We start from the raw sequence: 11,627 nt of genomic DNA, 5'->3' as shown, positions 1-11,627 counted from the left end.
GCACCCTGGAGTAGTTTTAGTCTTGTGTGTAGAGCAGACTATTCCCTCCTACTCCAGGGGAAACATTGCCTTTTGTCCTGGAGAAGTTAATGGCTGCTATCCTGGGAAAAAATATTGCTGTGCATGCAATTATTGTTTGGCCTTTGAGGAATCAATTCTTGCATGACCCCGAGGAGTTATTGCTGAACAGCCGTGAAGGACTTTTTTCCATCACAGCCCACGAGGAGTCTATCATCTCAAGGCCCTGGAGGATGCTTTTGAGAGCTTCCCTTTGGAATTTGGGGAATTTCCTCTTGTGGGGCAACAGAGCACTCACAGCGATATCCAAAATGTTAAAGCAACTTTTTTCCCCCTAGTTTTTGCTTGGCATTATATTATTTGGTGGGCATTGTGCTTTTTGTGATAACTCCACCTGTGGTGAATTCCCAGATGTGGAAAATTGTTGGTTGTGTGGCTCTGCTCCCCTGAGAAGAGTCTAGGAAAAATAGGTGGAAGGAATATCAGGACACTAATAACAGGTAGTATTGCTAGCTACCCCCCAAATAGCTACTACAGTTTTCAGAAGATAAATGTGGGCAGATAGTTTCAGGAGAAACCGTGAGATTTCAGGAGAAATCCCAACATTAAGTCTCTCGATGATGTAATACTGCAGGTCTCTGGTCCTTGTGATTCCTTTGGCAGGGTGGGAAATAGGGAAAAGTACTAAATCCACTCATTTCCCTAAAAGAAGTCATTTAAAAGAATGATTTCAGTAATGGCTTTCCCAAAGAGAGGAAATTATGAGATCTCTCCAACATTCATTTTTTAAGAGCAGCTAATGACAAGAGGATTTGAGCATGGTAATGGATTTGAATATCCTTTTGCCATTAAATTTAATTGGTTGGCCTGGCAGTTTTTCTTTAGCAGAAATGGGACAATTTGTGTTAGTCAGTTGGGTAGAAAAATGATGGCTAAGGGAAAAACACAGAAAATAATTCAGAATGCTGATATCGACTGTGTGTTTACTGTTTTATTACCAGGGTTTGCTGCTCACTTAATATTCACAAGTAGACAAATTATTTACAAAGGCCATTTACTCCAAAAGTAGGTGATGCCACATACTTTAAAACAGTAAGCATTTGTCATCACAATAGAAAAGACTTGATTTCAATACACAAAAGTCCATGATATTTTGTGTGTCATTCAAATGAGTATGTCTTACTGCTGCTGTCACCGGTTTTATCACAATTACCAGTTAAGAAATACTCATCCTGGAGCTGCACAAAATGAGAATAGTAAAAATGGCGTTGTGGGAGGCAATGCAGAACTTGCCTTGTGTTGTTCCCTCATATTTGACCAGACAATTTGCTACTCAACTCAAGCAGTGACCAGCTTGCTGAAACCTAGAGTCTGTCTCCATTGCTTGCAGTACAGATCATCTCCAGATCTTTGTATTATTTTGGCTGTACTTGCACTTTATTTTGAAGGTGTGCACAGACCTGGTGAGATCTCTAGGTGTGGATTTTTCCCATCAACCCGCTCTTCTTTTATATGTGTCCCACTGGAAAGCAGGACAAGTCCCATGAGCACGAACTGAAACACCTGAAATTCCATCTGAGCATAAGAAAACCCTTTCACTGTGAGGGCTGTTGAACACCGGCAGCAGTCGCCCAGGGGGGCTGTGGAGTCTCTGTCCTTGGAGTCAGTTAAAGCTCGATGGGACACAATCCCAGGCAACCTGCTCTGACTAACCCTGCTGGAGCAGGGGGCGGCTTAGGCAATCTGGAGATGTTGTTCACTACCTCTACGATTGAGTCTGTGATTCCATGAGGTGCTCAGTGACTCGTGGCAGCAGAAGCTGGCCGTAAGGTGCCTGGAGGTGAGAGAAGGGAACCAGTCCCTGTTACAATCCGTAGCTGTGCCGTTTCAAATACGTAATAAACAGAGCAACACTCTACAGAAAACTACAGGGTGGAATGCTGATAACAGATTCTTAAACCGGGTATCACATGAAGAGGCTTGAGGTTTTTGCTAGACTGCGAAGCAGTATTTAGCTTTGTAGGGAGTGTGCCTTTTGTAAGAGCATGCTACGCATTGGACAATAGAAAGCTGGTGGTCTGCAGACTGTGAGGAGCTTCTTCATGAGAGGTAAACTGAGAGGGTAAAGAGGGACGTGAAGCAAAATTGGTTTTCTTTGCCATCCTCCCTATCTTTTGCGTCACTGAGCAGAAGGAAAAGGACACCGACCAGCTTAAGGGTAGAATGATAAGCTCAAGAGAGTAAAAGGTTTCTATTAGGAAGAAACGAAGAGACATCATGGCTAGGAGCGGCAGTCAACTCTTCTGTCTTTGTAGTATGTTTTAATGCATTCATAGACTTTTTTGTTCTCCTTAAGTTTTAAACGGCTCTAAAACGAGTGCCTACATCCCAAATTTACAGAAGGGTAAACTGACGCATGGCATCAGTCTGAATTGTGGGATTATACAGCAGTCCAGTAGAAGGGTTCTGGTGGAAACCCACAGTGAGCTGCTTCTTCAGGCCTCTCACCAGTGGTGGGTATTCCCACAGAAGAGAGAGGAGCTTCCTTTTTCCTTTTTCCTGCCCCCCTCCAAAATATATGAGATTAGAAACTGCCTAAAACTTATTTCAGTTTTATGCAGTCTACCTCCTCTGTGACTGGCATTGCACTTGTTCTGAGGTCGAAATCTGTGCTAGATTTACTTCCGTTGTATGTTGATCTCCATCTGAGCAACATGATTTTCTTGAAGTACTTCATGGTATTATTTTTTACAGTTACAAAACACATTGTGTTTATCATGCTGTTACTCATGGCAATGCATTCAACTATGTAAAAAGCGGTAAGGTAATGCTTCTCTTTCACAAAGATTGTGGGGAAAAAGTCACGGACAATGGTGAAGCCATAGAAGGGGGCCCAGCAGAGAACATAGGCAGTCAGGATGCACATCAGTACCATTACAGTTTTTCTTCTGCATCGAAGCCTCTTTCTGATCTGTTCTGTCTGAAATCCTGGTACAGTTTTAAACCAAAGCTCTCGAGAGATCCTGGCATAACATAAGGTCATTGTAATCACAGGTGTAACAAATTCGATGCCAAAGATGAAGAGGAAGTAGGATTTGTAGTATATCTGCTGGTCAACTGGCCAAATTTGACCACAGAAAATTTTCTCCTGATTTTTTACTATAAATAATACAGTTTCAGTAGCAAAGTATGCTGACGGGATAGCTACAAGTATGGAGACGATCCAGACCAAGGCAATCAGGATGGTTGCTGTTTGGTAATTCATGCGTGGTTTCAGTGGGTGAACAATGGCCAGATACCTAGAACAGACAAATACATGCAAAGTGAAGCCTGGAAACACTGTTAATCAGAGCACACTTCAAAAAACAAGTGGACAGAATTAGGCAGAAGGAAATTTTGTGATTGTTAGACTGACATATTTATTTATAAGAGTTAAGAACAAAGTTGTCCAAAGTAGCAGTCTAGAACTAAGATCCTAAACCTGGACAGAAGTTCTGGAGAAAGTAGGTGAGGAGTCTGTTAAGACAGTGGGTACATGACAATCTGAAAACATGAGTGTACATTTGGGTGCCTGAGGGTGGTTTTAAGAAATCAGTCTTAAACTCCCATCTACTAATGAAATCAAACTGAGAAAAAGATGTAATTTAATATCACGAACCTTTCCTTTTTTAACAGGGATCACATGTATGGAATTTGTGGATAGACTAGAAGAGAAAGGGAGGGAATACTCCTATTACTGACAAAGGAGGTAACACGATGTGCAGGTGGTGGTGTATCCGGGACGTGCCACGATACGGCAGCTCGAAATACTTTGGTGAACAGCACATGTACAGGTCAGAGTTGAAAACATGCATTAATATCCACCTAGTCAGGTGCAGATAAAAGAACAGATATGTAGAAGAATGTTTTGCCTAGACGTGTTTTGCCTATTTGAATAGCATTTCTTTTTAAACATACACAACAGTGTTTTTCTTTGTTAATCCATGGGGTGAAGAGTTGAAGCTGATACTAATAATGGTTACAGCTGAGCATGTTTTCCAGCCACCAACAAAGGACTATGTATCCATTTTCTGCTCATGCAAATTTTTGTTTATGTTGCTGGAGGTGACTATAGCTAATTAATCTTAAATATGCTGTGTTAGGTAATATGCCACCCTGGACAAGTTGAGTTAGGTGTTTGCAATCCTTACAGCTGTAAAGCTGCAAGAGGCACTGTGGTGTTTCATGAGGAAGTATGGAGAAGTAGAAGCACATTGCATGATCAATCGAGGACCCTCAATTCAGTTAAAAAGGGGCTAGGACCAAATGTCATTTACTCGGTTGTTTTTTTCATTTATTTTTGTCTAGTTAGATTTGGGAGGATTTTTTATTTTTTTAAAGAAGCTGTAGATGTAAGAAGAGCTTGTATTAGAGTGCTACCTCTACCCCAGAAAGACTAGGATGCTTCTGCTAAGAGGAATTTTTATCAGAGAAACTCCAGAGCTCTCAGTGTGATTGTGTTTGACACAAAGGACTGTTTCAAACAGTGGCATTACTCATTCATTCAGAGGCTTTTCTATCTGTATATATCCTATACATAGATAGCATCCACAGGATGTGCTTATTCTAAAATAAAATGGAAAGTCAGTGGAGCTTTTCACAAGCCAGATCTTGGAAGCAGATAAATTGTTCATTACTTTTAATACTGCAGGCTAGATGTCAAGGGACAGTAGACTTATTCAGCCTCATTGTGGAGCTGATAAATAAGTATTTTCAGATGGGGTCCTGGGGAAAGAAGGTGCTGGGATAACATACGTGTATGCAGTTTTAAGTATGCATATCAGCTCAGCAGAACGTTTGGCTGGATGAGGTAAATCTCTACAGTAGCATCTGGAGGGAGCTTTTGTGGTGGCTTTCCTGGCTGTCATTGCCTACCACACTTTGGCTGTCACTGCAGAGTGGTGCTGGAGCACACGAACTGGACTTAGATGAAACTGCCCTAAAGATGTGCTCCAACAATGTCCCTAAAACACACCAAGTGCCCATGAGCATTCATTCCAGGGGACCCAGCTAAAGTTAACCTCCCTGTAATATTTACAGCGTGGGCACTGGGCCCTTAGCACAAATTCTTGATCTTCAGATCCTCTCCTTTCACACTGCACTATTTTTTAAATATGTGTAATTCCTTTATGTTTTGTGCAAACAGACATCCAGAAAGGTGAGAGAGAGCCCTACCTTAGGGAAGTCCTGTAGGGCAGGATTACTCTCTCTATGCGAGCAAACCATTTAAAATGGCCTAAATAGGGGAAAAGTTTCAATAGTTAGCTACCCACATGACACAACCAACATGGAATGGTTGGTTGTGAAATGAATCAGCTTTCTCACTGTTTACCAGTTCAAAAGCTCACACAAAACAGGCAATAAAACCAAAACAATGTGTTCTTACAACAAACTTCAGTGATTAATCATTTCCAGGGTTGTTTTTAAAGATGTGTGGGGAGATATGCTAGAAATCTTCTGATTTCCTAGCAGGCAAAAGGGCACAATGACTTGTATTACTTCATCAACCTGGGATGCAGTAGAAGGGCTTTCAAAAAAAAAAAATCAGAAGCTGAAAAAGGTAAGTAACAGGAAATGGTAATGTGTAAATGACAATGTTTAGAAACTTAAGCCTGAGTCCCCTGGGCTGTGTAAAGGTTGTTGCGTTAGACACTGATTAAGGAATTGTTTCATAGGAGCTGGTTGTCCTTTCCCACACACAAGGCAAAACATCTCTGAACTTACATGGAGTCTTTCCACAGATTTTTGTTGACCTCGATGAAAGCTGAATCAGCTGTGCATGAGCTATATAACCACCAGCAGGGTTAAACTGGTCCTGAGTTGTCTTTTGGGTCAGGTGCTAAAAACTAGGCAACATTCGACTAGAATATAAAATGGCGTGTAAGAGAAATTGAAGAAGAGCGTGTGTGGTGTGTGTGTAAATGCTATTATGGTGAATGGTGAAAAGTTCTTAAATGAATCATGCAGTGTGTATCTGATGAGGATATATGGAGATGTATATTATGTCCATACACAAAAAATGACTTATTTCTGTAAACAGTTTAGTCTGTGGGTCTCTGGCTTTCTGTGAATTTGTCATGTCAGACTTATGTCATCAAGAAGCTGATCCTCAGTGCTTGAGCCTGTCAGGGTCCGCAGTGCACAGGGCTAAGAGAACAGGAGTTGCAAGAAAGAATACAATTAAATGACATTGTTAAAATTCCTGGAGTGAGAGGCAAGCATAGAAATATCCCAGGATTGCAGCTCAAAGCAGGTAGTGCAGGGTAGCTTTGTGTTCTGCTCACACCATTATGAAGCGCTGTAAGAAAACCTCTGTGAGACTGCATTGGTGTAGCATTTTATCATTTTCTGGATGCTGCAAGCATCACTGTTTCATCATTAACATGGGTTCTGTAAATGACATTTGGATGTTTCCTGGCTCACTGCTCTGCCATCCTCAGAGAGGCATGTAAAGAGAGAGGAGCGTGTTTTAATGGAGACGCATCCTGGTCACAGTCACTGAGTATGTGCTACTGTGTTGGAGCATCCAGCAAAGACATCAGTACTATCAAATGGTTAATTTAGCGATTGTTGGGTTTGCTCAGTAGGGCATGACAGAGAATAATAACCCTATTTGGCAAGCTAGATAGAAGTCCTATCTTTTATTCTCTTTCACACCAAAACAAAAGCTGGGAAAAATACCTCACAGGGAGAAAAACATACCCTGTAAGGCAATAACCCTGTTAGGAAACTTAGCTGCTAAATTCTGTATTCACCAGTCAACTATTTCTCTCTCTGAAGAATATTTAGTTCACTGTATGTAGAAAAGGTGAGACTGAGAAAGAAGAGCTGCATAGCCCAATAGTAAAGGTTCCCTAGAGATACACAGTTCGGTCACGTTTATATACTGCTGATGAACACCTTCCTCTCTGGACTACTGACCGTTTCTGATTTCTCTTTCTCCTCTTTCCTAAACTTCCTCCTACCACTGAGTCAGGTATATTTTTATGGAAAAGAATTGCTTTAATAAATGGTCGTTCTTTTCACCTGAAAAGTTCAATCAGGAAATTTCCACTGAGTTTTCTCCGGGACAATCTCATGACCACATGTGAGTAAGTTGCTATGAAACAAGATAGCCAGGTCTGCGTAGTACCTACCTTGACGTCAGCACATCCTACAGAGCAGCTGAGCTTGTTAAAGACCTGGAAAATGGGACAGGCAATGTCAGAAGCCATCTCCTTGTGCAGTCATAGCAATCCACTTACCTGTCAACAGCTATAGCCAGGAGAGCATTGGTAGAAACATAGAGGGAGACGGTGCGTAGGTAGTTGACTGAAGCACAGAGGACGTGGCCATGCTCCCAGGACAGCTGCCGTACCACGTAGTAGTCCATCTCAAAGGGGCAGCACACGATGGCAACAATAAAGTCGGAGATGGCCAGGTTGGCAATCAGCAGGTTGGTGAGGTTTCTCAGCTTCTTGTAGCGGGCAAGAGCCGCGATGAAGATGAAGTTGCCGATGCCACAGACCAGCATGATGCCAACAAGAGCCACCCCGATCACAATCTTGGCTGCAAAGAAGGTGCGTGTCTTGGTCATGTCGTCTTCGCTGTCCAGTGGCAGGTCGTAATCACTGTAACTGAAATTGAAAGGGAAGGAGAAATTTCTCAAGGAGGTTAAGTCCCCATCGTGGAGATTGTAGATCGCAGCGAAGTTGATGGTAGCATTTGGATTATGTTCATCTTGCTCCATGGCCATGTCTGTCTTCTTCTGACACGTGGCTTGTCTGGCCCTTGGTTTGGGGTTAGAAATACCCAGGGTGTCAGGGCACAACAGTGGCAGGCAAGAGACCTCATCCAAAGTTTTCTTGTGAGCAGTGAGTCACCTTGTCTTTGTCCCCAAGAGACTATAGAGCAACAGCATCATTTATCTCTGTCTGTGGGAACAAAAAGAGTAAAACATTTCCTGAGAGGAAATTACAGCAAAAATACTGTGCTTGGGGGAAAGTAATATCCACCTGATTGCCCTGCGGCTCTGTTGCTGGCTGCACACAGTGGGAAGAAATACCCTGTGAAAGGATGCTTCAATTATCGTAAAATCCCTAGAGTTGCATAATACACTGGTTGTTACACCCGGCAGTCTTATTTACCCAACGATGAAATGCTGTTTTCAGCACAGAGTGAAATGACAGTATAGCAAAAGTGTACAATCCACTTCAAACTTCTGCCAGCTTTCAAACCCACGGTGCTGTCATCCCTGTGCAAGGTAAAAAAACTAAAAGGAGATGACACCTCAGTTTGTTGAGCAGCATCCAATGTCTCTCTTGGGCACGGCTTTTGCTTTATGCTAGTTGTCTCAGTCAGGACAATGTGATAGACAATAAAAAAAAAAGAACTGATGTCCTGGCTTATAAATACATTTCTTAATTAAGTAAGAGTTGCCAAGATCCAAGAAAAGAGCAAAGCCAGCACTTTTTTTTGGCAGGTATTAATTGAGTAGGGGGGCCCAGATTTTCAGCCAGCATAATCTATTACTGCTTCTCCCAAAGCAGTGGAGTCCTGCCAATTTGCATGGACAAGACTTTGTCCCATGAACCTGCTTGTAGGGCTGTGCTGTGAACACAAACCTGCTGTTCACAGGAACAGCAGTTCTGACAGGTTCTTGAGGTGAAAGGGAGAATCTTCTTCAAGCAAGACAAAAGTGCCTTGGATTTTTGAAGACAGGGAGGAACAGGCTTCCCCTTTTGTACTGACAGTTGTTCCAAACATTAAAAACGGATTTATTTTCTGCACAGAGGAAAAAATCCAATCTACTCCCTAATTTTTCCTCTATTCTGTATCAAATTGATGAGAAGTCTGTCTTCTTGCATCCTCCTGTGCTACATCTGGTAATCCTCCAGCCAGACTCCCAGATGTCAGGACAGTCCCATCCCATCCCCCAGGAGAGAATCGAGGAGATTACTGCTTTTTCTGCATTACAGCAGTAACTCTTCAGGTCAGACACTCCTGAGCAATGCCTATCGTGGCTAGAAACGACAGTCTGCACAATTGTTGTCCTGCTTCCTTCCGTAGAACCACCCTCAGCCCCTGGTGTACCAAAGCTTAAAAAATTTTTGCAAAAAACTCTGGTTCTGTCCAGCTTCTGTCTCCACATTGCTTTTCAAACTGAGAGTTGCAGAACAACAGCATAACAGAAAGCCAAAGCCTGAAACTAAATAACAGTTCAAACAATTAACTGCTTTGTAAGACATCCCCACAGCTGCCTGGAAATGTGAACGTTCATAGAAGAGAGGTGTTAAGCAATTACTTGGACACAAACTTGGTATGTTGGTCAAAACAAGGAGCAGTATCTGTTTCAGACAGGTTTCTCTGCAAAATACCAGGAAAGATCTTTAAAATAAATGAAAATAACCACCCACAAAGTGACATAACACCATCAGCTAACTACCTGCAGTTGCTCTCATCCTCTTCGAGGTGTCTGGCACTCTGGGTATAGCCTCCTGGTTCCTCCCTTGCAAATATGCTGCTGCCACTGGAGCAGAGAAAGGATTACTACAGAAGCAGCCAAAGGACTTCGCTGAATGATCATTTCTCTCCCAAGCAGGTCTGCCCTGTAGCTCAGGGGGAGGATAGCTCTGCTGCCTCTGTGTATGCATCTAAAGCCTTTTCTCAGTGGGAGGCACCTTGAAGCTGTCCGTGCATTTCTAATTTTAAAGAGGCAGTACAGTGCAGAAACAATACAGCACAGCTCTCCTCACCCTTCTTTCCCCCCACTTTAACCCCCCTGAATGCTTGAATGGCAGAGCGTCTTTGTTACCAAATCTAAGCATGGAAGGTGTAAAAACCAGGTCTGCATTTGCTCTTTGAGTTGTCTCTGTGCTGGGCGGCAGCTACATCTACCTGCTGTGAAACAGAAGCAGCATACAGACCTCCCAGAGGAGAGGAGGGGGAGGAAGAAGGGTGAGCCCCTTTCCCAGGGACCTTTCTCTGTGGCTCTCTCCCCAGCTGTTGTCCTTAGGGCTGCTGCTGTGGCAGCTTCAGCAGAAGGAGGGTCAAACATTGAACAGCCATAAATCAGAGGACCTCTGACAGCTTCCTTTGCCCTCTAAGGGAATTAGTCAGAGTGGAAAAAAGTGGCAGTGAATCCCTAAGGACTTGGTGTCCTTTGCATTCTTGTTGCTCTGAAGTGCCCACACCCTGGGGAGCAGTCCTCTCGCTTCCCAGTTCTCCGGGGAAGAGATTCCCAATTCCTTCCAGAAAAGGAAGTGCACAGCAGATCTCCTGTCCTCTTCTGTACCTCCAGTCGTATTCACAGTAGCCGACATTTTTCAAGGTGGGTAGCTGGGACACATTACGTTGTCCCCAGTGGATGAGACTGTAGAAAGCTGTAGGCAGCCAGGAAGAGCGCAGAAGGTTTGCAGAGAACCTAAAATGTGATTTACAGTGCACACTCTTAAGACTCAGCTTTTGTGAGCTAGTGAGCACTTCTCTCTGGAAGAATTAACTAAAGAAAGCCATCTGTTAAGTACCTACAAATGTGAAATGTGTCTGGAATAAAAGAGCCGCTAATACATTTCTGCAGGACATTTCCAGGAAACCTGTGGAAGGCCACCTCCACTGTCTAGAGCCAGCATACATCATTAAGATTTTCACATCAAATACTTCATTTGGCTTTGTTTTGAATCAGTGTAGTAGGTGAAAAGCCACTAAGATTTGTTTAAAATACTGAAAGAGTCCAACCAAGTGAACAGTGAGGAAACTAGATACACTCTGCTGAATTCTATTACAATAAAATGTCTGAGTAAATAAAGGGAGAGACAAAATGAACATACCTTGTACATCAGAATCAGGTCTAAAGCATCTCTAAAATGGGCCACATAAACCATAACTGTCCCTTAAGAAAAGCTGGTACACTAAAAGGAGCTTTTGGAAGCTTTACATTAGGAACATGCGTGTTCTCTTTAAGACTTGGTTCAGCTGTCTCCCATTAAGTTATCTAGTGAGTCAATCAAGTAACATGATACCCAAATATTTATATTCCTTTAGGCCAAAACCTCAGCTGCTGTAGAACAGTCTGTCCCTGTTGACTTGAGGCAAGTTGTCGCTGGAGCCCTGATAACTGTAGCCCCTCCAGATGTGCACTTCATGCCTGGTGCAGAGACTCTGCACAGCTGTTCATCCACTGTGCTCCAAATAATTGTGCTCAAGCTGTTTCTTAGAAAATACTTGCAATACTGTGAAACGATGTGAGTGGCATGTACTGTGCAAGGCGGGGCTTTGTAGTTATTGCATAGGAAGCGTTGAACACACAGCGAAACCCCAGGTCGTGAGAGCTACCCGTAAAGCCAAAGGAGCAGACTGGAGGCTAAAAGCTAGGTCTGGGGCCTCAGTACCTGGCCTGGTCACCTGTCCTACCACAGCAAGACCTGGGGAGGGATTAAAGCCACAGGACATGTACGGGAGGATTTCCCAGCTGCAGATGCTATGAAGTGTCAGAGGCGACCTTCCCAAAATGGCAGTCTCTGGAGTAAATGTGCGCAAGGAGCAGCTCCCCGGGGCAGCCAGGCTGCAGCATGGCCCCGGAGCTGCCTCTG

General features: G+C 43.3%; 1 protein-coding gene across 1 annotated transcript; it reads right to left on the bottom strand.

Moving 5' to 3' along the window:
- Window positions 1-989: 989 nt before the first annotated feature.
- PROKR1 (prokineticin receptor 1) lies at window positions 990-11,016 on the bottom strand. The gene is made up of 4 exons (XM_083832657.1): window positions 10,866-11,016; window positions 9,482-10,459; window positions 7,302-7,970; window positions 990-3,317 (listed from the first exon to the last, which is right to left on the bottom strand). Exons 3-4 carry the CDS (start codon window positions 7,790-7,792, stop codon window positions 2,621-2,623), a joined length of 1,188 nt encoding a protein of 395 aa, XP_083688783.1. The 5' UTR covers window positions 7,793-7,970; window positions 9,482-10,459; window positions 10,866-11,016; the 3' UTR covers window positions 990-2,620.
- Window positions 11,017-11,627: the final 611 nt, after the last annotated feature.

This window comes from Anser anser (genome assembly GCF_964211835.1).
Source record: "Anser anser genome assembly, chromosome: 3".
Taxonomy (NCBI): Eukaryota; Metazoa; Chordata; class Aves; order Anseriformes; family Anatidae; genus Anser; species Anser anser.
This window is presented reverse-complemented; position numbering and strand designations above follow the sequence as displayed.